This window comes from Martes martes (assembly GCF_963455335.1).
Source record: "Martes martes genome assembly, chromosome: 13".
NCBI lineage: Eukaryota > Metazoa > Chordata > Mammalia > Carnivora > Mustelidae > Martes > Martes martes.
Window position 1 is genome coordinate 35,717,408 of NC_137901.1, and position 27,423 is coordinate 35,744,830.

Below are 27,423 nucleotides of genomic sequence, written 5' to 3' on the forward strand. Positions count from 1 at the left end.
CCTGACACTTAAGAAGCAAAGGAAGCTTACCAAATTAATACAGAAAATCATACCTGGAACATATACTACTGATTGTTCTTCATCAGACACTATGAAGAAGGACATGAAGGAAAATACTAGAAAAGATCATCCAAACGCTGCCTCTATTCTGTACTTTCCTAATTTCTTTTGACCTGGGAATTTATAACAAGCTTTAAAAACAAACCTAGAAAGGAATGCAAGTGAAATAAATGAAACAAAATTAGTAATCTTTTAAAATTCATCTTTACATAATCATAACTATGTTTTAAAAAATTTTTGAAAGGCCTTGTTCCATAAAACTTTCATCCATGCATATTCCCAAATTAGATACCCTACCCTATAAATTCTGTTAAGTTCCTTTCATTTCCTTTCCTTTTGTAAACAGGGAGTTAGATGCTCCAGTTTGTTTATTATTGGAGAACTGGTGAGTTCTTTTAGACATGAATAAATAATTTCAAAATGAGCTTTAGCTTTGAAGAACAAACCCTTTTTTTGAGGGCAAGTCAATCAGACAAACACAAAGATTTTATTCTTCTGCAGTGCATTCATGAAATATCCCAATAAGCCCTACTATTTAACAAGTGGAAGAAAAATATAATTTTATTTTTAAAGAGGGAAGAGGGAGAGAGAGAGAGAGTCTTAAGCAAGCTCCCTGCCCATTGTGGAGCCCAAAGTGAGGCTTGATCTCACAACCCTGAGTTATGATCTGAGACGAAATCAAGAGTAGGAGGCTTAAGGGGCGGATCCACTCAAGCCCCCCAACAAGTGGAAGAAATATAAGACAAAAAGAGCTATTTTGAATTTCAATAGGAGAAATTTAGAAATGCTAAGATCATACCACTGCTATAGAAGAAGAACCAATATAAGAAAGTTTTCCTTTCAAAAAAATTTTATTCAGAACTCTTATCTAAATCCAGATACGTCCACAATTGGATAACATTCTATTACATTTCGAGGAAGTAAGTATCTAAACAAATTTTTCCAAATGATAGAAAATTCCAGTTTTCTGTTCTTTTATAAAATGCTTTCTTTTCCAAAATTTCTAGACAAATTTATTAAAAATTCCCTTCCAGGTAAAGGCTAGAGTAAAACAGATTTAATAACATGTTCCAAAAGTCAATATATTTCAGTTCAGACCAACTGTAGCTATGGAATCTTTACAAAGAGTGCTGATTATAAACACCTAGAATCCATCTAAGCATTTAGGAATACAAAAATGGTGCTACTGTCTGAGTCACCAGGTGATTTCTTTTTTTTTTTTTTTTTAAAGATTTTATTTACTTGACAGAGATCACAAGTAGGCAGAGAGGCAGGCAGAGAGTGAGGAAGGGAAGCAGGCTCCCTGCTGAGCAGAGAGCCCGATGCGGGGCTCGATCCCAGGACCCTGAGATCATGACCTGAGCCGAAGGCAGAGGCTTAACCCACTGAGCCACCCAGGCGCCCCCACCAGGTGATTTCTAACAGCCCTCTGCAGCAGTACACGTACTATCACAGATTCAGGATTTTGGCTGTTAAGTAGTACTCCTAAACTTTAAATACCCTCAGACATCAGGCATGGAGTTTAAAGATTTTATTTATTTATTTGTCAGAGAGAGAAAGAGCGAGAGAGCACAGGGAGACAGAGTGGCAGGCAGAGTCAGAGGGAGAAGCAGGCTCCCTGCCGAGCAAGGAGCCCGATGCGGGACTCGATCCCAGGACGCTGGGATCATGACCTGAGCCGAAGGCAGCTGCTTAACCAACTGAGCCACCCAGGCGTCCCAGGCATGGAGTTTAGAAAGTTTTAAGGGGCATATAAGACAAGTAAACAAACAAACAAAAATTAGACCCCACTAGTCCAAGGAAACTGATAGCGGGTAACACTGGAGCAGAGAGAATTTATAAATTCACTGGAACCCAATCTAAAAAAAAACCATACAAAATGAAATTGTGCAGGCTCTTTAACAGCAAACATCAAGCCATTTTTTTGATATCCCTTGGGACTAGTAAACACAGTAGGTGCTCAATAAATATTTAAATATTTACTGTTGGAGATATAGACTTGGGAAAAGTTACCCAAGGGAAAAAAAATTCAAGATGATTCAGGACAATCTCCATTTGGCAGCATCCTCAATTAGAGGATACAGCAGTGATGAATTTGCAGAATATTCTCCAAAGTTGACTTCTGGAAAGACTAACATAACTGAAACCTGGGAAACATAGTACACTTGCCTAGAATAGTCAAAAAGAAGACTGCTCACAGCTGGAACAGACCAGCCACTGAGAACCCAACTCAGCTGCACCTAGATTTGGAAGCTCATCAACTATTTTATTTTTTTAAAGATTTATTTTTTATTTGAGAGAGAGAGAGGGAGAGGGGGAGCAGGGATGAGGCACAGGGGTAAAGGGATAGACAGTCCAAGCTGACCCCGCATTGAGTACAGAGCCCTGCGTGGGACTCCATCTTAGCACCCTGAGAAAATAACCTGAGCTGAAATCAAGAGTCAGATGCTTAACCGACTGCACCACTCAGGTGCCCTAAGAAACTCATCAAGTATTTTATACTTTCTGCTCTCAAACCTGATACTACTTTGCTTTATCTAAGAGAAACAAACTGTAGAGATCTTTCATAAGCTTTATTTGCAGATGACATAATATCACATACAGAAAATGCTAAAGACTTTACCAAAAAACCATTGGAATAAATGAATTCAGCCAAGCCGCAAGATACAAAATCAATATACAAAAATCTGCTGTGTTTCCATACATGAATAACAGAAAGGGAAATTAAGAAAACAATCCCATTTACAACTGCATCAAAAAAGAATACCTAGAAATAAATTTAACCAAGAAGGTGAAAAACCTATACATTGAAAACTTGAAGACACTGATGAAAGAAACTGAAGACACAAACAGAAAGATATTCCATGCTTATAAACTGGAATAATTAATATTGTTAAAATGTCTATACTGCTCAAAGCAATCTACAGATTCAGTGCAACCTCTATCAAAATTCCAATGCAATTTTTCACAGAAATAGAACAAACAGTCCTAAAATTTGTACGGAACCACAAAAGAACCCAAATAGCCAAGGCAATCTTAAGAATAAGGTAAAGCATCACACTTCCTAACTGCTAACCATATGGTACTGGTATAAAAGAAGACACAAAGATCCCCATGATGGCTACCCTTTTCCTGCTTTTTCTTCATATCACCAATAATCACTGGACACACAACACATTTTACTTATTCACAGCCTCATCTCATCTCACTAAAATGTAAGCACCAGGTGGATGAGGATTTTCCACCGGTTTGGTTCAATGTTTGCTATCAACTAAGGTCAAAAAATGACAGGCTCATAGTCGACCATCTTTGAAAGAATGAAAGTGATATTTAATTTTATGAGGTACTGTCCAGCAACTCTTTGGTGTTGTCTCTCTTTATCTTGCTGGGGTTCACAACCTATCACCCCAAGATGTGCCACTTTGGAATGTGGATTGTTTTGAGCTGAAAACAATCAAGGCCCAAAAGACTCATGAAGTAACTCTGACCTCCCCACGAATTGCCTACAAGAATTTGGATAGAGGGCCTGTTCCCAAGAAGGGAGATATCACCGTAACTAACTACAGTATAATAGAAACAAGAGGTGGTAGAGAGGAATTTAGCAAAGTCTATTTGTTAAAATTTGTCTCTATGTCCCATTGTTTCCATATGGCCCAGAAAACATTTGTGTACCATTTATTCCTTTTCATCTTCCTATGAATTGGCTTTCCTTTCCTTGAAAGTCCCAGACTCCTACTCCTGTCTTTAGTTCGGAAGGACAAGCATAACTCATTTTGCTTCTCTTTGGAATCTCTCACATATATGTGGATTCCCCATATGTACCTAATTAAGTTTGATTTTTCTCCTCTTAATCTGTCTCATGTCATTTTAATTCTTAGACCAGTCAGAAGTTCCTTGAAGGGTAGAGGAACATTTCAAAATACGAGGGCAAAACTCATGAGCTACATTCATGCTAAGAATCTTTTCAAATATAAAAATGCTAAATAAATGACCTTAACAAGAGTTTTAAAAAATAAGCCTAAAAATATCGAAATTGCCTCCATTCAACCCATCCTTTCTAATCATTTGTAATCTATCTTCATCTCACTATCTGAAAAACCCAAATATTTACTTTCTTCAAATACAAAGTTTAAAAAATATACAAACATATTTTATGGGAAAGTCAAAGAGACATAATATAGACCAAAAGTATATTGACCTCTCATTGGGTTCTTGGTGCCCCCTCAGTTCTACTTTGGTATTTTTGGAAGTTCTTTACTAAGACAAGTACAAGCAAATTATAAAGCATCCTTGATGCTGGTACCAATCTCTAAATCCCCAGAATTAAAGCAGTAATTAGAAACCCAAAGGTAGAAGCAATAGAGAGGAAGAATCATATCTACTCCGGATCATGAAGAGCTGAAGAAAATAAAAAACTTAGTACTGCACACTCTAACCTTCTGAGTTTCAATCACTTACCAGCAACACATGTATATGTAATCATTACTGACCTGAGTAACCTTCCTGGCTAGTATACTATTTTAACATCAACATAAAGATTCTATTTTTAACTGAATATTCAATGGCATGGATTATAGCTACTACAATGTTTTGACCAAATCCCTTATAATTCATATTTGTTAATATCAATTTAAAAATACTGTTAATGTTAATAAGCTGGGGTGTATTTACCCAATCAAATACAGATACTGCAGAAACACTAATTTCTTTTCATATTACCAGGAGCTACAATGAAGTAAGAAAGCAGTTTATGGCTGAAGGGGCATATTTTACTTGAAGATTTAACCATAAAATGACAACATGGCATACTCATTCGTTTACATATAAGGTATAAAAATACACCTTGTGCAAAAAAGCACTGCTGAATCATACTGTGCAGGCAATGCATAACTCATTAAGACAACAGTAAAAAAAGATGACGTTTAGTCACAGATGATCTGTCCTCACATGATAGAAACATCTAGGACTGGGAAATAACTCAATCACATTTCTCTAATTGCTTAGGCAAAGCATTGAAAATCTGTCTTTCAATAGTGTGAAAGGAATACCTGATTCTACGCACATACTTTCTGGTCTTTTACTATTGAAAGTTCTATATAAAGGCTACGGGTGGTCTAGGAAGTCATCTGTGTGACAGAAAAAGAGATCCAGATCCAGAGACCCATGATTAAACCCAAGGATTCAGAACTATCCTTATGCTTTTTTAGAAAAGATCCAATAGCAAATTTACATTTGACCTTGCTTTTGTGTCCTACGGACATTTCAAAGGAAAATACCTGAGGCTGGATGATAATTGGTCATTATGTGGAATAGGTGGGGGAAATAGGTAATACTAGTAACCTTGCAATTTATTTCAAATTGGAAGTTCTATCAATGTAATCACCACTATTTCCCTCATATAATTTCAACTCCTCACTTTCAATGGGAAGATGAGTATTTCACATTAATTTTCAAAGTAAGGGAGAATGTAAGAGAAAAGGGAGGATGTAGGACTTCTATGCGAAATGAGAAATAACATGACCATATGAATAAGTGAGCATACAGGGCTGCTTCGACCAAGTGCACAGGTTCAGTTTATTTATCTATTAACTTAATCCATGCCACAGTAATCCACTGCCCCCCTCCCCATTTATACCTATCAGAACAATTCCACTGGTCATAGATAAAGTTAAGGAATAATAACCAAACCGCATAGGTGGTTATGAAAATTACACTACAAAAGCACTTTATAAGCTGATAACCTTCAAATATTTCCTCTATCACAAAATTCTATCATTCCAAGCACAGGATTTCATGAGAAGACTCATCCCAATTTCCTAACTTCCTAATTCAGCCCAATTCCCAACACACATACTCTCTTTGCGTCCTTCCTGATATATAAGGAAAAAGATATTTAATGTGCACAGTGCATTAGTGTTTTCATCCACAGTCTATGTGCATGATTTTTACTTGACCATCACCCACCTATCAGAGACAAATGGTAATTATGTTTAGAAAGTGCCTAATACTAAACATTGAGCAGCAAGGAATGCAAAAATATCCCTTCCTCCACATGACACTGCAATTCTAGTACTGTAACTCAATAAGGAAAACGGAGAATACAATTTTGTAAGTTTCACTGGGAGCTAAGTAGAGTGTGCAGAGAATGATTCTGCCAAAGTTAACAGCAATGCCTCAAATAATGCTATCATCAATCCTAGCAAACAGACAAGACTTGCTCTGCACGCACGCAGTACACGGACTGCCCTCCTTCACGTAACACTCCTCTAACGAAAGTGATGTAATTTACCAGGAAAAGAGCAGGCTGGGACAGTCAATCCGAACCAGAGAACGAACCAGTTCTGTCACACATCTCAGCACAGTTACTGAACTGGGAACACCACCGCAACGATAAAAAGCTCCACAACTTCACCCCCCCCCCCAAAAACAATCCCAGAACTTCAATCCCGCCAGTGGTGACCCACAGTCCACCTGTAAATCAACGCTACTTCCAGCAGCAAGGATTTGCAACGCTTTTTATTCCGTAACCAGCATCACCGGACCACGGTCAGCCCCACACCTCTCCGAAAATCCCAGCATGAAAGTAAATCATCACAGACAGGCCTTCGAAGTCCGAAAAGGTCCTGACTCGCTCCTAACAACGCAGACCAAGGACAGTCCTAAACCGAGACAAAAAGGCTCCCTGTCCAGTCAACACCCTTCCCTCCGCAGAGACTCAGCCGGCCTGAGGTCACCACGGTCAGAGGGACCCTCCCAGCCCCCCGCAGGGCCACGATTCTAGGCCATCTTTCCAAAGCTCACCGCCAAGGAGGGCCGGGAAACATCAGTGCTGAGTCCCCAAACCTAGTGCTCCAGCCTGGAGACGGAATCAGGCTCTCTGCTACCTAACACCCCAGCCAGGGAAAAGCCCGGCACCTACACGGAGGCCGGAAAGGACGGCCCCGCCCCCGGGGACAGCATCGAGCTTCGCCCCCCCCACTCAGAGTCTCACGCGACCGCCCGCCGCTCGCTGCACCGGGGAGGGCGCCGGCGCCCCCTGCCAGGCGGGCAAAGGATACAGTCCCGACTCCAGAACGCCGTCGCGCCCCGGCGGGAGGGGCGCGCCACGTCCGCCATCTTGAAACAACCGCCACTCCGGGCGTCGAGCCGGGGCCGCCCCGCCCCGGCCTTCAGGCCCAGTCCCCATTGGCCGCACCGCGTAGAGGCCCGCCCCCGCTTGCGCGGTCGGCCCCGGCGGGGCGGTAGGGTCCCAGCGGACGAGTCGCTGTGTCTCGGTGGCGTGGTGTGGAGCGACCGCCTGGGCAGAGGGAACAAGTGTGCCGCGGAACTACTACTCCCAGAGCAGCCCGGGCCTCCCATCTCCGCCCCGCAGCGCTCTCAGGCACCAAGCACTACAATTCCCGGCATGCCGTGAACTCGATGGCCGAGCCTCTGGGGCGGCGTCCAGCCCTCCCGCCCGCCCCGCTCTCCCGCCCGGTGCCCGTCGCTGCGCCCGCCGCGCGCGGAGCGGGGACGCGAGCCATGGAGGAGACACCGCCCCCGGGCTGCAGCAAGCCGCACCTGGAGAAGCTGACCCTGGGGATCACCCGCATATTAGGTGAGCGGGGCGGGGAGCCGTGGAAAGAGACCGCGGAATGAGGGGATGTGCACTAGACGCACGGAGGGGCGACGCGGATGCTGTGTGCCAGTGGGCTTTGCTGCGGTGACTTCCGATGTTAAGAAGGAGAGGGTAGCCGGGTGCGTGACTAGGCCATAGGAGCGTTTGCGGAGAGTGCTCGGGCGCGGAGCTGGGAAGCCCAGAGTCCCCCTCCCCCCGCCCCCCACCAACCCAGTCCCACCCCAGGTCCCAGAAAGGACGAGCAAAGTGCGCAAAGGGGAGAGAGCAAGCACCTGACAGTGGGCACGTTAGGTTTCCCGAGAGGCACTCTTGGCCAGTGGAGTATCCTTGAAAGGCAAACCTTCCTCTGGTAGCAGAGCGGGGGAACGCTGCACGCAGCCTCCCAGGGCAACAATTCCCACGCGCCTCCGGGGTACCGCACCCCGGGTGGCTGGAAGGAGTTGAGGCTTGAGCCACTGAGTGAGTTAGTTTTTCCTTTACCGAACCATTAGTTAGCACCCGCTGCTGTGTCTCACTTGGGGGCTACAGAGATGGGGTGGGGAGCCAAAACACAGTTCTGTGAAAAAATCCACAGCCTAGGTCCCCCCGAGGTGTGAAAGGCGACCAGTAGTCCTCTATTATGGCTCTGAAATAGCACACAGGAGGAAGTGATTGACCTTCTTTGGGAGTCAGGGAGTTACCGTATACGTCCTACAGGAGAGGATGCTAGATTTTGAAAGACAAATTGAAGTTAACCAGATAACCAGGGAGAAAAAAGTAGCCTAAGTAGGCTGGGTGGCATGCTTTGATGCCTTCCTGTCACATTTATAATAAAATCCGAATTCTGTACTGCGATCCTTAAGTTCGTTATGATCTGCCCTCATCTATCTTTCTGACCTACTTTTACCGTTTTTGTTTTGTTTTGTTTTTTGTCCACAGTGGCCTCCTTGTACCATAAACACAAAAAGCTTGTGCCTGCTTCAAGGCCTTTACTAGGCTAGGGGAAAAAAATGTGGAGTTCTCTTTCCCTTACTTCCTTCAAAACTCTGATTAAATATCATTACCTCAGAGAAGCCTTAGACTATACTTCTAATAACACCTTTCTCTATTATTATCTTCCCTAGTCTTTATATTTTTTTCAAACCTTATGGCTTTATCACTCCTTGGAATTACTTATTTGGTTGCTTTTTTTAATTTACCCATCTCTTCTGTACTAGAAGTCCATGAGTTTAGGAACTTTGTCTTGTTCTCTCCCTTGGTATTCCCCAGTGTCTATAGTAAATGCTGCTGTAAATGAGGACGAAACACCATTATATGTTTGGGAGAAATGATGAGCTTTAGAAATGAAGTTACAGAGTTGGGCAAGGAGAGATCTAATCATCCAGATCAACCATATCCTATCTCCTCATTAAAAAATATATTTCTTTTGATTAATGTGTAATCTACTTAAGACTGGCCAACCAAGTTTCCCTTAAGCTGTCAAATCAATTTAAAAACCTAAATAAATAACTGTAAACATTTTAAACTTCCTTTAAACATTTAATATATTCTAATATTAAGCATTTCAGATGTCTGGCAAACTGGTAACATAAGGCAAAACCTACCTGGGGAATTAAACAACTCTGGTAATTAAATTTATAGTGAAGCTGGCCTCCTGTAAACATTCTAATACTATTTATAAATTTAATCAAAACCTCATAATTTCAAGTTAATAATCATAAGTCAAAAATCAGTTATATTTTTATTTTTTCACATTTGATTTTTGTTTTGAAAATTTACATAGAGGATTTTTAAAAACAAGGTGGCTGAAGTCAGTGGTGGGTGTGTGGTAAGCAAACTACTACACCAAAATCTCCTCTCTAAATGATGCGTGAAATAACTCCATAACTATGACGATTCTATCGAAAACCAAGACCAACACTACTTAAAATACAGAGAATGCCAGAAGTGCAAAATAACTATGAGTAAATAGAGAAAAAACTACAAATCCCAGCACTGTGCCTGCTCCACTCCTTCAGTGCTAGAAGGCTCTGTGGCAAGCAAAGGCAGAGCCAGAAATGATGCCAGCAAAGAGGCTAGTTGAAGCAACAGAAGGTTTAAAACCACTCCAGTCTGAAAGTACAACAGTACCGAACACTGGGTAGATCAGAGCAGGGCTGCAGGAAAGTGACTTCAAAGTAGGTACTGTTTAAAGGGTTGGCCATGCAATTTAAAGGGACATACATTCCAGAGGAGAAAATGTGCAAAAAAGAAGGAAGAGTCCTTTGACATTGATGATAAAAGGGCAAAGAAAAAGGAAAGCTCACATCTCTCTCTCCTACACAAAAAACCTGCTAAAATATCTGGACTTTGCCTCAACTGACTGGAAAGGGTGTCATTAAAGTAGAGATCTTATTAAACACCACGATTTCACAAGATGAACAAGAGCAAAGTAGAACCTATAGAGAACTAATGCTAAAATCAGAAAATGAAATGCTGAACAATCAACTGAGGAAAAAATTTTTTATGATAATGAAGTGTTTCCTCCTCAGTGGAACAAGGAGTAAGGAAATGTTACATTTTGGTAACAGATGATTAAATATAGTGTGTAAAATCTACCTGAGATGCAACAAGATCAATTTCAGTTAATCTTTGAACAACCCAGGTTTGAACTGCGTGTGTCCATTTAGACATGGATCTTTTACAGTACAGTGGTATAAATGTATTTTCTCTTATGATTTTCTTAACATTTTCTTTTTTCTAGTTTATTGTAAGAACATAGTATATAATACATACAACATACAAAATATGTGTTAATCAACTGTTTATGTTATCAGTAAGGTTTCCCAGTAGGTTTTTGGGGAGTCAAAAGTTATAGATGGATTTTCAACTTCATTTTCAAACCCTGCATTATTCAAGGTTCAACTGTATAATATCTCTCTCCATCTTAGACTTCTCTCCTTTTTTAAAAAATGTAATTCTTTTTTTAAGTCAATTTTTTCATCATGGTAAGTGTATTCTTTGATCCTTATCCTCTATTTCCCCCATTACCCCACCCACCTCCCCTCTGGTAACCATCAGTTCTCTGTAGTTAAGAGTGTCTTTCTAGGTTTGTCTTTTTTTCTTTCCTTCACTCTTTTGCTCTTAAATTCCACATATGAGTGAGATCATATGGTATTTGTCTTTCTTTGGCTGATTTCACTTATCGTGATACTCTCTAGCCCTGTCCATGTTGTTGAAAATGGCCACATTTTATTTTTAGTGGTTGACTAATATTCCGTTGTATTTGTATACCACAACTTTATCCATTCATCAGTCAGTGGATGCTTGGGCTGCTTCCATAGGTTTTGTTTTGTTTTGTTTTGTGTGTGTTTTTTTTAAAGATTTTATTTATTTATTTGACAGAGAGAGATCACAAGTAGGCAGAGAGGCAGGCAGAGAGAGAGGGGGAAGCAGGCTCCCTGCTGAGCAGGGAGCCCGATGTGGGGCTTGATCCCAGGACCCTGGGATCATGACCTGAGCCGAAGGCAGAGGCTTTAACCCACTGAGCCACCCAGGCGCCCCTGCTTCCATAGTTTGACTGTTGTAAATAATGCTGCAGTAAACATAGGAGTGCATGTATCCATTTGAATTAGTGTTTTTGTATTCTTTGGGTAAATACCCAGTAGTGTGATTACTGGGTTGTGGGGTAGTTCTATTTTTAATTTTTTGAGGAACCTCTGTAATGTTTTCCATAGTGTCCGCACTGGTTTGCATTCCTACCAACAGAGCAAGAGGGTTGCTTTTTCTTCACATCTTCACCAACACTTGTTTTTTCTTGTGTTTTTTATTTTAGCCATTGTGACAGGACTGAATTGATATCTCATTGTAATTTTGATTTGCATTTCCCTGATGATAAGTGATGATGAACATCTTTTCATGTGTCTGTTAGCTATCTGTATGTCTTTTTTCGAGAAATGTCTCTTCATGTCTTCTGCCCATTTTATAATTGGATTATTTGGGTTTTGGAGTATAAAGTTTTATAAGGCATCTGCCTTTGACTCAGGTCATGATCCCAGGGTCCTGGGATCCAGTCCTACATTGGGCTTCTTGCTCAGCAGGGAGCCTGGTTTTCCCTCTGCCTGCCACTCCCCCTGCTTGTGTGCACACACACACTGTATCTCTCTCTGACAAATAAATAAAATCTCTAAAACTTAAATGTGGGAATTCAGGTGCAGGAAGGAAAAGCACAGTGAGTCAAGCCATCAGTTCCCTGGGTTGCCAAGGGCTTTTAAAAGTGGGAACTTCCTGGGGTGCCTGGGTGGCTTAGTTGTTAAGCGTCTGCCTTCAGCTCAGGTCATGATCCAGGACCTTGGGATCAAGCCCCGCGTCAGGCTCCCTGCTCTGCGGAAAGCCTGCTTCTCCCTCTCCCTCTTCCCCTGCTTGTGTTCCCTCTGTCGTTGTCTCTCTGTGTCAGATGACTGAATGAATGAATGAAAGGAAGGAAGAAAGAAAAGAAAAAAGGAAGAAACTTCACCTAGTGGGGTGCCCTTGTTCCTAGTTGTTTAGCTAGTAGTCGTGTCATACAGCTGGCAATTTGTTTAAGATGGATGTATTTGAAATGGAAGGGTTAGCAATCAAAAACTTCATGTCAAGTACTTATATTAAGTGTGTGTCCTCCAGCAACCCTAGACACTAGACTACTCTGCGGGTGTAGTCAGATGACATCATTATGCAACCAGCTGGGTTGTTAACAAAGAATTCTGTGTTATTCTGTCCTACAAAAGTTGGAATAGTAGGCTGCTAAGACTGATTGAAGCTAGGCTCTGCATTTCCATAGGGTAATTGCTAAGGGGCTATTGCTGAGAGGCACACAAAGACTATTGCACATAAACTCTTAGCTAGACCCATACTTGGAGTAAGCCTCACCCCTTGGAGTGGCCTAGTCTCATAGCCTCAATGTCCTTGCTATAAAATGTGAATAATAACATTTACTATTCACTGTCTTAGCTTTGGTGGAGCATTGTCAAATGTCACCACCTCTGAAGGGATGGACAGCATGCATCTTCCATCCTAACTAGTCAAGGGCATAGCAAGGGCTTAACTCAGGTCCAACGGCTTGAAGCTCATGGTATTTTTCCACCATAGTACCATGGTTCCTAATATCTTTAAAAGGATGTTGAACAGAAGGGAGAAAAAAAAATTATGTATATGGTACTCTTTGCTCTTCTAGAGCACCTTTACCTTTGCTGCTTCTTTTTCACTTTTCGAGGCAAATATTATAATTATTGTCTCTCTGAATTGTAAGAAAGGTGAAGACTCATCTAACAGTCGCACAACTAGTGAATGCCTAAAGCAAGAGTAGAATATGTGGAGTTCAGAATTCTTAGCCTCCTGTATTGGGATGTTGCTGTGTCTCAGGATTGGAACTTTGTGACAACTTGGAGGAAATTTATGATACATAGAAAGGACACTAACATGATTACGGAATCAGTGAACCACACTGTGATATTCTGATTTATAAGAAATATATATTTGCTCACTCAGATGACAGCTGACCCTTGACAAAGCTTGATTGAGCTGCTAATTGCTCTCCCCATCCCCACACCAACATTGCAGTAGAGAATCTGTATATTAACTAATAGCTTACAGTCGACTGGAAATCTTACCAATAACCAAGGTGATTAACACATTATTTTGTATGTTTTATGTTTTCTATAAGAAAATGTCATTAAAAAAATCATAAGAAAAAAGTACATTTAACCGTACTGTATTGAAAAAAATAGGTGTTCAGGTGGACCCATGCAGTTCAAACCCATGTTGTTCAGGGCGTGGAAGTTCAGGACAAAAAATGTGTATTTTGCCTTAGTATATGTGCTGCTGAAGCGAGCACTGTATTTTGCCTTAGTCTGCAGTTCCTGGCTTATAGCTCCCAAAACCCTGGAATTTCCCAAGTTTTGAGAGTGGTAAAGATCTTTCATTACGTTAATGAGGTGAGTTTCGGAAAGCACTAAAGGATGAGGGCTGATTGCCCCAAGATCCTACCATGTGATGAGAGGGTTGGTATTTTTAGTCCCATTCACTGACCTTTGGGAAAGGAAGAGGGTCTGGAGGTTGAATCAGTCCTCACTGGCTGATGACTTAATCGATTGTGCCTATGTAATGAAGCCTTCATAAAAACCCAGAAACTTCCAGGTTGGTAAACACATGGAGATGTGGGGAAAGTAGCCTGCCTAGAGAGGGAAAGGAAGCTCCGTGCCCCTTCCCACATACCTTGTCTTAAGCATCTCTTCCATCTGGCTGTTCCTAGGTTATATTCTTTTATAATAAACCAGTAATCTAGTAAGTAAAATGTTTCTCTGAATTCTGTGAGCCCCTCTGGCAAATTAGTGGAACCTGAGGAGGGGGTCTTAGGAACCTCCTGACTTAGAGCCAGTCAGTGAGAAGTATAGGTGACTGCCTGGTCTGTTGACTGGTGTCTGAAGTACAAGGAGAGAGGGGGTCTTGAGAATCCCCAATCTGTAGCAGATCGGTGAGGAAGCACAGGTGTAAAACTGGACTCATCCCTGGTGTCTGAAGTGGGGAGGGTGGCAGTCTTCTAGACTGAACCCATACCCTGTGGTATCTGATGCTGTTTCCTTGTAGAACACCAGGATATCTGAGAACTGCTTGTTGCCATGGGGAAACCTCCCCACAAAAATATTGGAGGGGTTGGGTCCAGGAACCATTTTATACATTAAACTGGATGAGAAGTGTCTGCCTTATCCTTAGAGGTTTTAAAAATTCTTTTCAATACATTCCCTGTTTACAGTATTATCATAAATAACCAAAATATGGTTCAACATAGAATGTAATTAAGTATAAACATATGTGCGCTCTCTCACTCACTCTCTGTCTCTCTCTTAAATAAATAAAATATTTTTAAAAAGCCACCTTGGTGGCTCAGTTGGTTAACCGTCTCCCTTGGCTCAGGTCATGATCCCAGGGTCCTGGGACAGGTCCTGGGATGGAGTCCCACATCAGGCTCCCTCTTCAGTGAGGAGTCTGCTTCTCCCTCTGCCCTTCCCCCTGCTTGTGCGTGTGGTTCCCCCCCCCCATATAATCTTTAAAAAAAAAAAAAAAAGCATAAACATATGTGGCCCCAGGCTTGCATGTGATGGGTTCAGATATCGGGAGAAGCAGAGATCATGGTGAACTGAAGTCATTTGAAATGGTTTCATGGAGTCGGTGGAACCTTAGCATAGCCTTGAAGTATGGGTAGGGCTTGGATAGGTGGACACATTTGGGCGTGTATAATGCGAAAGGGATACAGCATAGTCAAAGATAAGTACAGATTTCGTTCTGGAGGGAGGGCCCAGAGGTGGAGACAATGAGGAAACTGACACACCTGGAACAGAGGGTTTGGACTACAGGGTGGAAGAAGTTAAGACCAGACAGAGAAGGGCCTTATCCTCCAGATCACAAGGAAAACCCACTAGATCAGATAGGAAGCAAGCTTGGGTCTGAAGAAAGTTCTGTGCAGGTATGGCTGAGGATGGATCAGAGCACAGAGAGTTCCTGGTTTCGATTGCACCTACACTTGCAGTGACCATGGCCTAAAACAGTGGTGACAATGGGAATAATCTATGCGGTATCGCAGGGAGAAAAGTGGATAGGCTTTGTGCTAGTTCACCATAGAATATACCACAAACCAGGTGCCTTAGATCAACAGACTTATTCTCACAGTCCTAGAGGCCAAAAGCCTCAGACCAAAGGGTTGGCCGTGTCACTCTTACTCTGAAACCTGGAAGAGAAGAACCTGCCTTGCCTCTTTTCTAACTTCTAGTGGTTTGCCAGCAGTCTTTAACATTCCTTGTATCACAGATCTGTTACTCCACTTCTCCATCTTCATGTGGCCCTCTTCCCTCTGTCTCTCCACAAAGCATTCTTTTCATAAGGACACCAGTCATATTGGATTTGGGCCCACCCTACTCCACTGTGACCTCATCTTAGTGAATTCTATGTTCAATGACCTTCTTTCCAGATCAAGTCATATTCTGAGGAACGGCAGTTAGGACATCAACGTATATTTTTTGTGAAGGACACAGTTCAACCCATAGCAGAGTTTATGTCTTAGATTAAGGATTTTAAAATCCTGAGTGTGGGTAAACAGACAACTAGAGAATGTAGGAGGAGGTATTAAAGTCTGTTGAATTCCAAGTCAGGTGGCTTCTTTTTTACCTCAGAATGAATGCTAGAGCATAGCTCCGCAAAGAGGTTATTAGGAGACCTTTTTCTGCTTTCAAGACTTAAGAGAAATGATTTATTTTGTTTTCACTATATTTCTGGATGGAATCCAGTTTTCATAGTGTTAGCCTATACTATACACCTGGGATCCCATAGAGTACAGATGGGTTTTATTTAGAAGAAAAACTAGCAAACAAGTTTTGTATCTTGTAAAAGTTTATTAAGGTGCTGTGCTATTCTTTATTCCTTCTGACCATGTCATACGTCAGAAGTTGAGGTACGAAATCACTAGGAATGTAGAATCTCTGATTTTTGTTCAACAGCTGAAGTACCGAGCAGTGACTGAGTGTAGTAGGTGTTCTGATATTCTTTCTACCACGTTGATTGCGTGGTCCTAGGTTGTGGGACTGAGTGCCTTTGAAGGACTGACAGTTCTTCCTGTTTTTTTATCACAGGAGTAATAAATGCTACTCAGAGGAATCTGATATTCCTAGGTACTCCTCACAATCAGCCTCTAGTATTGAAATATGTGAGAGCGCTTCCATCGCAACTCTACAGACTTTCTTTTCCTCTTCCAGAATCTTCCCCAGGTGTGACAGAGGTGACTATCATAGAGAAACCACCTGCTGAACGTCATATGATTTCTTCATGGGAACAAGTAAGTGTTGCCCTTTTGAATCCTCACATCCCCACAAAGAGAGCTCAACTCCCAATGGCCCTAAGAAGGAAAAATTAGGGCAGGAAACCTGTTCCTACCTCAGGCCACAGCTGTCTTTAGGGTAGAGCTCACCCTTCTCTCTCTTTCTATTTGGGCATTCCCTTCAATTCCATACCATTTCCCCAGCCTGGAGCATCTCCTCTGAGCCCCACTATCATTTGGAGGCAGTGGAACTTCAAAGTTGTATGCAACAGCTAAAAATCGAGCAAGGAAGGAAAAATTTAATATTAATAAGCACGCTGGGCAGAATGTGGGTAAGTGTTACTGAGAAGTACTAACCAGATTAATAGCTACTGCTTCCCCAGCGCCTCCTCTGAATTTGTATTTATTTATTCAGTACAAGTTTTAAGTTCCTAAAATGGAAACAGGCATTGTGATTGGTGTTGATTCCTGGGGATTCAGTGATAATCAAAAACCAGTTCCTTATCTCTTAATGTTACTGTCTAAGACATAGTGTAGATCATTATGAGTACAATTAACAAGCAGATTTAGCTCTCTGAGAGAGAGAAGCAAACAGCATTGTCAGGAAGCTTGACCAGTCTGGAGGTTAAAGGTGTTTTCCAAAGAGATTAGGAGAAGTTGTTAACTAGGTAGATGGGATCTGGGAAGTGGGCTTTCAACTTGTGTAAAGGCTTTGAAATGATAAGAATTAAATTTTCCAAGAGCATAAAGCAGGTCCCTGTGGCTGGTGCACAGGAGAGCAAGGGAGAGAGGTTGGCAAGGACCAGCACTGCTCTTTTTTGGGGGTAGGGAGAGGTGGGGTGGAGGGGGAGCAGAGGAAGAGAGAATCTTAAGTACATGGTGCTCGATCTCACAGCCCTGAGTTCATGACTTGAGCTGAGATCAAGAGTTGGACACTTAATCAACTGAGCCACCCAGGTGCCCCTAAGCTTTTAGTTAACGTATAGTGCTGTATTAGTTTCAGGTGTACAATATAGTAATTTAACACTTTCATACATTACTCTGTGCTCATCACAAGTGCACTCCTTAATCCCCATCACCTATTTAACCCACCCCTTCCCCTCTGGTCATCATCAGTTTTTTCTCTATAATTAAGAATCTGTTTCTTGATTTGTCTCTCTCTTTTCTTCTCCCTTTGATCATTTGTTTTGTTTCTTAAATTCCACGTTAATGAAATTGTACGATATTTGTCTTTCTCTGACTTATTTCACTTAAGCATAATACACTCTAACTCCATCCATATCCTTGCAAATGGGAAGATGTCATTCTTTTTTAGAGCTAATATTCCATTGTATGTATATGCCACATCTTGTTTATCCTTTCATCTGTAGATGGAAACTTGGGCTGCTTCCTTATCTTCACTATTATAAATAATGGTATTATATAAATGTGGGGATGTATGTATCCCTTTGAATTACTGTTTTTGTATTCTGTGAGTAAATACCCAATAGTGTGATTGCTGGTTTGTAGGCTAGTTCTATTTTTATCTTTTTGAGGAACCTCCGAACTGCCTTCCACAGTGGCTGCACTGTTTGCATTCCCACCAACAGTGCAAAGGGGTTCCTTTTCCTCCATATCCTTGCCAAACAACACTACCTGTTATTTCTGTGTTGTTGATTGTAGCCATTCTGACAGGTGTGAGATGATATCTCATTGTAGTTTTGATTTGCATTTCCCTGATGGCAAGTGATGATGAGGATCTTTTCATGTGTCTGTTGGCCACCTGTATGTTTTCTTTGGAAAAACATCTTTTACTCATTCTATAATTGTATTATTTGATTTTTGGATGTTGCGTTTGATAAATGCTCTCTATATTTGGGATACTAACCCCTTATCGGATATGTTATTTGCAAATACTTTCTCCCATTCTGTAGCTTGTCTTTTAGTTTTGTTGTTTTCTTTGCTGTGCAGAAGTTTTTTATTTTTATATAGAGCCAACCCAAGAGTTTATTTTTGCTTTTATTTCCTTTGCCTCAGGAGACATATCTAGAAAAAAGCTGCTTGGGCTGATGTCAAAGAAATTACTGCCTGTGTTCTTTTCTAGGATTTTTATAGCTTCAGGTCTCACATTTAGGTCCTTAGTCCATTTTGAATTTATTTTTGTGTACAGTGTAAGAAATTGGTCCTGTTTTTTTCTTTTGCACGTCACTGTCCAGTTTTCCCAACACCATTTGTTGAAGAGACTGTCTTTTTCGCATTGGATGTAATATTTCCTGCTTTGTCAAAGAGAGACCATATAGTTGTAGGTTTATTTTTGGGTTTCCTATTCCGTTTCTATTGATCTGTCTTTTTTCGTGCCAGCACATACTGTTTTGATTACTACAGCTTGATAATATAACTTGAAGTCCAGAATTATGATACCTCCAGCTTTGCTTTTCTTTTTCAAACCTGCTTTGGCTATTTGGGGTCTTTTGTGGTACGGCACAAATTGTTTGTTCACAGTTCTGTGAAAAATGCTTTTCATATTTTGATCGGGATTATATTAAATGTGTGGATTGCTTTGGGTAGCATAGACATTTTTAACAATATTTGTTCCTCCAGTCCATGAGAATGGAATGTTTTTCCATATGCATTGTCTTCAACTTCTTTCATCAGTGTTTTTGGTTTTGTTTTTAAAGAGAGAGAGAGCCTGCAAGCTGGGGCAGGGGCAAAGGGAGAGGGAGAATCCTCAAACCAAGTCCCTGCTGGTCAGAGTCCTACCCGGTGCTTAATCCCAGGACCCCGAAATCATGACTGGGGTCAAAATCAAGAGTCAGACGCTGAACTGACTGAACCACCCAGACACCCCTCTTTCATCAGTGTTTTATAGTTTTCTGAGTACTAGTTTTTCACCTTGTTGGCTAGGTTTTTTCCTAGGTATCTTATTATTTTTAGTGCAATTGGAAGCAGGAGTGTTTTGGGGGATTTTTTTTTAATGTATTGTTGGATTTGGTTTGCTAGTATTTTGTTGAGGATTTTTGCATCAATGTTCGTCCAGGACATTGGCCTGTATGTCTCTTTTTTAGTGATGTCTTTATCTGGTTTCGGTATCAGGGAATGAATTTGGAAGTTTTCCTTCTCTTTCTGTTTGAGAAGAGTAAGTATTAACTCTTTAAATGTTTGGTAGAATTCACCTATGAAACCCTCTGGCCTTGGACTTCTGGGGAGTGTTTTTAGCATTCAGTTTCTTTGCTCGTTATTGGTCTGTTCAGATTTTCTATTTCTTCCTGTTTCCATTTTAGGAGTTTATATGTTCTAGGAATTTATCCATTTTCTTCTAGGTTGTCCAGTTTGTTGGCATATAGTTTTTCATAATATTCTCTTATGATTGTTTGTATTTCTGTGGTGTTATTTCTTCTCTCTCATTTTTGATTTATTTGAATTCTTTTTCTTTTTTTCCTGATAAGTCTGGCCAGAGGCTTGTCAATTTTATTGATTTTTTTTTTTTTTTTCAAAGAACCAGCTCCTGGTTTTATTGATCTGCTTTTATTATTTGTTTGTTTGGGGTTTTTTGGTGTCTATATCATTTATTTCTGCTCTAGGGTTTATTTTCTTCCTTCTGCTGCTCTTAGACTTTGTTATTTTTTTCTTGTCTCATTTAGGTGTCAGGTTGTTTGAGATTTTTCTTCTTGAGGTAGGCCTGTTTTGCTATAAACTTCCATCTTAGAACCAGTTTTGCTGTATCTCAGAGGTTTCGGACCATTGTATTTTGATTTTCCTTTGTTTCCACGTACTTCTTTATTTCTTGTTTGATTTCCTGGTTGACCTGTTCCTTGTTTAATAGCGTATTATTTAACTTCTGTGTGTGTGTGGTCCTTCCAGATTTTTTCTTGTGGTTGACTTCTTGTTTCATAGCATTGTGGTCAGAAGATATGCATGGTATGATTTCGATTTCTGTTTTTAAGATTTTATTTATTTGAGAGAGGAGAGAGAGAAAGTGAGCACAAGCAGGGGTGGGGAGGGGCAGAGGAGAGGGAGAAGCAGACTCTTTGCTGAGCAGGGAGCCCACCACACAGGGCTTAATACCAGGACATGAGATCATGACCAAAGCTAAAGGCAGATGCTCAACCGACTGAGCCACGCAGGCGCCCCTGATTTCCATCTTCTTGAATTCGTTGAGGTTTGTTTGTGGGCTAATAGGTGACCTGTTCTGGAGAATGTTCTGTGTGCATTTGAGAAGAATGTGTATTTTGGTGTTTTAGAATGGAATGTTCTGAATATGTTTGTTAAATCTATCTGTTGGAGTGTCATTCAAACCCACTGTTTTCTTGTTGATTTTCTGTTTACATGATCTATCCATTGCTGTAGGTGAGGTGTTAAAGTCCCCTAATAACATTATTATATGTTTGTTATTAACTGTTTAATGTATTTGGGTGTTCCTATTTGGGGTGCCTAAATATTTATAATTGTTATATCTTGTTGGAATGTTACCTTTATTATGGTATAGTGTCCTTTTTTATCTTTTGTTACAGTGTTTATTTTAAAGTCAGTTTTGCCCAATATAAGTATTACTACTCCTGATTTTTTTTTTTTTTTTTGACATGCACTTCTGTGCTAGATGTTTCTCCATCCCCTCACTCTCAATCTGCAGGTGTCTAAAATGAGTTTCTTATGTGGAGCGCCTGGGTGGCTCAGTAGGTTTAGTGTTTGCCTTTGGCTCCGGACATGATCCCAGGGTCTTGGGACTGAGTCCTGCATTGGAATCCCTGCTCGGCGGGGAGTCTGCTTCTCACTCTGCCCCTTCCGACTGCAAATTCTCTCTCTCTCTCTCTCTCTCAATAATAAATAAAATCTCAAAAAAAATAAAATGAGTCTCTTGTGGGTAGCATATAGATGGGTCTTGTTTTTTTTATCCACTCTGTCACCCTTTATCTTTTAATGGGAGCATTTAGTCCATTTACATTCAAAGTAATTATTGATAGATATGTATTTATTGCTACTTTATTACTTGTGTTTGTTTCTGAAGGTTTTCTCAGATCCTTTCTTGTCTGTCTTTGATATTTTGCTGATTTTCTTTAATGATATATTTGGATTTTTTTGTCTTTATATTTTGCATATTTATCAGTGGTTTTTTGCATGTGATTGCCATTAGGTTTGCATATAACCTCTCCTGCATATAGCATTATGTCTGAAGTTGATTATTGTTTCAGTTCAAACCCATTCTTTTCTCCTCTCTCCCGCACATTTTTGATATATATTGTTTTATATCCTTCTTGAGTTCTTTGACTGATTTTTTTATAGCAAAATCCATTTTTATTCCCTTTGTATTTCCTACCTTCATACTGCCACTTTGGTCTCTCCTTTGCACTCAGAGGAGGAGTTTGCTCTTTATTATGAGAGCAAAGGAGAACCATTGAAATGTTTCAAGTAGGGGACTAGGAAGGTCAGATTTCTGCTTTGGAAAAATCACTGTGTCTGAGGAGTAGCAAATGGATTTGACTACAGGGCAAAAAATTACCCTGCCGTTTAATGAGTGCCTGTTAACATGTGTCATTTAATTTATTTTAGTTAATCCTTATAATAACCCTGCAAGGTAGGTATTGATACCTCCATGTTATAGATGAAGAAACTGAGCCCCAGGAAGGTGAAAGAATTTGTCCTCGTTCACATAGCTACCAAGTGGAGGAGCCTGAATTCAAACTCAGAGTTACCTGCCTCTAAGCACATGCCATGTCCGCTCTGCCAGACTGTCCCCGTAATGGAGGTCAGCACTGTGGCAGCCTCCTCCTGGTCACAGCACAGTATGTGTGCAGGTTCAGTGCCTGTCAGCAGGGCTCACCCTCCCTGGGTGGAGCCAGCAGCACCTTCTCGGGCAGCTCAGTAATTGGTAGTTCAGGTTTATCTCCTGGACCTCAGCTCAGCCACCACTCCAGCTTCTCATGGGCTCTCTTAGCTCACACCCTCGTTTCCATTCACAGTTCATAATAGAAAAGAGGATTCTAGAACAGGGTATATCTCTTGACTTCTTACTGGCTGATTGGACAGAGCCTGCTTCTTTTGCAGCTATGCCATCCTGGCCTTGCTGGCATTGTTACAGTCCTCTGATCCTTTAGGGAGAGCTGCTTTTGTGAGAGCAAGATCGTGGTGTTTTCCTGTCTGCCTAAGAGGAGATTCCTGGCTTGGAAAGCCGAGTTCATAGACCTGGGCGGGAGGATGAGAGGGTAGGAATGCCTTATCCTGGGTGGAACACCATTAAGGGTGTATCATATCGTGTATCTTATTTAATGAAGTAATTTCTGAGGCATAGTCTTCCTTGTGTCTTACACCAGATATTTCCCCAGAACTCTCTAAGATGACTTTGTTCATTTGTCCTCGTTGAACTTGTAGTTTATTCATTTGGAGCCTCCCTTCCATGCCAGATTTTTAGGGCTGGAATGTGCCTGTGATCTCAAAACAAATCTAATCTGCCTTCTTGAGATGCATCTTTATCAGGCTCTCTTCAGCTGAGACTGACGTTTAGGGAAAGGTGGTTATAGCACTTGTTAAGTCACCATTGGAGATCTGAAAGAAGTAAAGGGTAAGTGTGAGAGAAAGAGATTTTTAGCTTACTGAAACCATCAATGCAACATTTTCTTCAGGCATACTCAGTTGCAGAAATTTCTGTGAAAGCACCCAGAATAATAAGATACATTGATTTGGAATTTCCCATTGAGTCCTTTACTGGTGATATCCCACACTTAATTAAAGCACAGATAGTATTAGGATCAGTAACAGAAATTCACTTGAGTGGTTCCTTGGTTGAGCTTTTTGGAGGCTTGTGGGATACGAAAATGTATGGACGAAGACAATAGAAAGACAATAGAAAGAGTTTGGACTGTGTACTTTTGTTTTAAGACTCAGTTTTTAACACTTTTTTTCTGATTATGCTAGGTAAAACGTCACTACAGAAAATGTGGAAAACACACAAAAAAATTAAGAAAAATTAGAGACAGTCACTGTTAGTACGCTTTTAGTTGTGTGGGTAGATGGAGGGTAACCAATGAGTAGTGTGCTATTGGGACCCCCGAAGAGTCCATAAATGAGAAATGGTCCACGGACTTCCTGAAATACATGTCAAATTTACTAATACGTATCTTTATCTGCAGAGCTATTTCTCCCAATTTTGAAAGGGACTCATAACCTTTAAGAACAGGTTTTTGTAATAATTTTTTCTTTAATTTTTTTTTTTTACTGAAGCATAGTTGACTCTCGATGTACGTTAGTTTCAGGTATTCAACATAGTGATTTGACAAGTTTACACATTATGCTTTGCTCACCACATGTGTAGCTACCATCTGTCACCATACAGGGCTATAACAGTACCATTGACAGTATTCCGTAAGCTGTGCCTTTTATCCCCGTGACTTATTCATTTCATTGCAGCCTGTACTTTCCCTTTCCCCTTAACCACTTTTGCCCATCCTCTGCCCCCAGCAACCATCAGTTCTTTGCACTTATGGGTCTGTTTCTACCTTTTCTTTGCTTGTTTTTTTAGATTCCCCATTTAAGTGTAACGATGTGGTATTTATCTTCATCTTTCTGACTTATTTCATTTAGCATAATAACCTATAGGTCTGTGCATGTTGTTGCAAATGGCAAGATTGCATTTTTTCATTCTTTTTTATGGCTGAATAGTATTCCATTGTACATATATAGTACATTTTCTTTATTCATCTTGGTTTCCATATCTTGGCTATTGCAAATAATGTTGCAAGAAACGTAGAGATACCTGTGTGTTTTTGAAATAGTGTTTTCATTTTGGTGGGGGGCGGGGGATACCCAGTTCTGGAATTACTAGATTATAAGGTAGTTCTATTTTTAATTTGTTGAGAAGTCTCCATACTGTTTCCCTCAATGGCTTCACCAATTTACATTCCTACCAACAGTGCACAGAGGTTTCCTTTTTCTCTACATCCTCACCAAGACTTGTTTCTTATCTTTTTGATTCGAGCCATTCTGACGGCTGTGCAGTGGATATCTATCATCACGGTTTGATTTGCATTCCTCTGATGATAAGTGATATTGAACATCTTTTCATGTGTCTCCTGGCCATCTGTATGTCTTCTTCGGAAAAATTCGGGTTCTTTGCCCATTTTTAATTTGGATTATTTGGGAGTTTTTGGTGTTAAATTGTAGAAGTATTATATACATTTCAGATATTAACCCCTTATTTCATACACCATTTGTGAATATGTTCTCCCATTCAGTAGGCTGCCTTTCATCTTGTTGATGGTTTCCTTTGCTGTGCAGAAACTTTTTATGTTGGCATAGACTCAACACTTTATTTTTGCTTTTGTTTCCCTTGCCTGAGGAGACATATCTAGAATTAGAGTAAGTGTTTCATTCAAAATAGAGGTAGAACTTTATGTGTTATCTGTTGGTACCTACTTTTGTCATTTAAGCAGCGGAGGGCAGAAGCTTTGAGCCCATCTGAAACTCCCTTACCCCAGTTACTTACCCAGGTGGTTCCTGAAGAGTGTGATTGCACAGGAACAGGCTTGGTAGGGCTCCCTGACTTGTGCCTGCCCCAGAAAGTACCTATCCCAGAGGAGCAGGAAGATCTCCAGGGGCCGATGATTCCCACTTCTCTAGAAAACTGGCCTTAAAGACTTTTCTGCTTGGAGACATCCCAGCCAGGGCCCGGTTGCCATGTGGGACACCTGCTGTCCACAGCTGCTCAGTACACCAGGGTGATAGAGGCCCTCCCAGAAGAGGCCGCTACTGCTGCCCTGCCCCTCGGGACAGATGCGGCCCCTGGGGAAGCCCACTGAGATAAGATAGGGGAGTAAGGCTAGGGCAGCAACGATGTGAGGAGAACAGTCTGGATGGAGTAGGAAGGAGTCTTACGGCAGCTCTAGGCCCATCGCTAGATGATACACCTTTTCTGGGTCTCCTGTTCATCATCCATGAAAGAAGTGGTTTGAAATCAGTATTACTGCAGGGACTCATCCAGCTCTAATATTTTGTGATTCTTTGGGGAAAATATGGGAAGAAAAGGCTGAAAACTGAAACTTAAATGACCATATACCTGCTGCAGTCTCCTCAGGTTGGAGGAATAAGAGAACCACTTCTTTCCATGTTCATGTATTTCCCCCGTTTCTGTTCCTTATAAAGCACTTCCAGTCTGCCTGGTTGGTATAGTTGTCTGAGTCATGTACAGCGTGCCTGCTACCTACCTCTTGTGATGATGGTAGTTCGTAAGACCCAACATCTGTATGGATCTTTTCATCTTTCAGGCACGATGAAAGCATCTGCCTCCTCACACTCACAGCATCCTGGTGTCAGGAGAGTTCTATTATTAAGTATTTCAGTGGCATTTCATAGTTGCAGAGAGCTTTACAATTCTTGATTGGTTAGACTTTCCAATCTCCAGATAAAAATTCAATTTACTGATGGTGAAACTATGGCCTACAGAGACCAAATGATTTGGCAGAGTATCTCCTCTCTTTGTAGGCTCACTTTTCCTACAGTCCACAGAGAGTGGGTTCTGAACCTTCTTGCAGATCTGTCCCTCACATACCCTGCTATGAATCTACTGTAAGCCTTCCCGGTGGGAGGGAGCAGCCCGTGACACTTTGTCACCAGGGAGCCCTTCACCTCGTGCTCCTTCTCTGCTCCGGGAACCCTTCTGTGTTCTCCACAGCTTAGTCCCTCCCTCTCCAGGGCTTTGCTTCTTGCTGCTACACTGGCATCCATTCTAGAAGGTCTCCCCATCTCTTTAAAATGAAAAACAAAACCTGTAACCTTGGGTTTTCCTCTAGCTACTTGGCCATTTGTGCCTTTGCCCAGCCAAGCATGTGGAAAAATGGTCTAAATCGGGCATCAGTGCACTTTTTTTTTTTTTCTTTAGATCAGAGAGTAATATTTTGGGTTCTGGGGCTGTATTCTCCCTCAGCCAGTCATCTCTGCCATGGTAGCACTGAAAGCAACCATGGGCAGTGCTGAAATGCATGGGCGTGACAGGGTCCCCAGAAAACATTTGCAAAAACAGGTGACAGGGTAGAGATATTCAGGGGACCATGGTTTGCTAACCCCTGCTCTAAGTTATCAGCCTCTTCCTTCACCTCCCAGTTAGTCTTCATCCTTCCACAGCCTCTCTTTCTCTACTACCATTCCATGGACACCACTGTCACAAATCACCAGGGACCACCTCACTGCTGAATCCATCTTTGTCTCACGTGGCATCTCCTGCATTTCCGTCCACCACTCCCTTCTCTGCCCTGCTCTCTCCTTGGAGTCTGTGGCACCACCCTCTACCCCGTTATCTCCACACTTCCATGTTACATATTTGTCTCTGTAGAAATTAGAAATGTGTTTGGCTCAAGGAAATATAATATTAAACTAAGAATAGCTTAAACAAATAGGAATGAATATTTCTTACATAATAAGACCTGAGGTGGACAGTTGCAGTAGCTTCATCAGCCCTAACCTGTTAAGCCACTGTCACTAATTCTCTCAGGCTTGTCTTTTTTTGTTTTTCAGTTTTCAATTTTATTTTATTTTATTTATTTGACAGAGAGAGGGGCAGCGAAAGAGGGAACACAAGCAGGAGGAGTGGGAGAGGGAGAAGCAGGCATCAGGCAGGGAGCCTGATTCGGGGCTTAATCCCAGGACCCTGGGATCATGACCTGAGCCAAAGGCAGATGCTTAATGACTGAGCCACCCAGGTGCCCCTCAGCCTTGTCTTTTAAGGGGGCCAAAATGACTGCTACAGCCCCACCTGTTACCTGCAAGCTCAGGGCAGGAAGAAGTAAGGGAAGTTGCCAGCTGTATCTGTCACCTTTTAACAGGGGAACAAAGCTTTTCTGGAGCCCCCCCACTCATTGGACTTGGATTTACATTATAATGTCCTGCACTTGTTGTAGAGGAGGGCCTAAAAACAAGTATTGAACTGGGCACATTGCCATCTCAGACAAAATTAGGGTTCTGACAAGGAGGAAGATGG

General features: G+C 41.4%; 2 protein-coding genes across 3 annotated transcripts in view; one reads left to right on the forward strand and one right to left on the reverse strand.

Moving 5' to 3' along the window:
* The window catches only part of KIAA1328, a 318,181-nt gene extending 310,967 nt beyond the window's left edge, over nucleotides 1-7,214 (reverse strand). The window contains exons 1-2 of one of the 2 annotated variants that reach the window (XM_080821739.1): nucleotides 7,119-7,214; nucleotides 54-89 (exon numbers count right to left, since the gene is read on the reverse strand). In XM_080821739.1, coding sequence (XP_080677865.1) covers nucleotides 54-89; nucleotides 7,119-7,176 — 94 coding nt within the window. In that variant the 5' untranslated portion in view covers nucleotides 7,177-7,214. The remainder of the gene's footprint in view (nucleotides 1-53; nucleotides 90-7,118) is intronic. The other variant, XM_080821740.1, reaches the window with a different exon arrangement.
* A 103-nt stretch (nucleotides 7,215-7,317) lies between these two features.
* TPGS2 (tubulin polyglutamylase complex subunit 2) overlaps nucleotides 7,318-27,423 on the forward strand; it is a 68,021-nt gene continuing 47,915 nt past the window's right edge. The window contains exons 1-2 of the mRNA XM_080821774.1: nucleotides 7,318-7,657; nucleotides 16,420-16,499. Of these exons, the coding sequence (XP_080677900.1) occupies nucleotides 7,480-7,657; nucleotides 16,420-16,499 (258 nt within the window). The 5' untranslated portion in view covers nucleotides 7,318-7,479. The remainder of the gene's footprint in view (nucleotides 7,658-16,419; nucleotides 16,500-27,423) is intronic.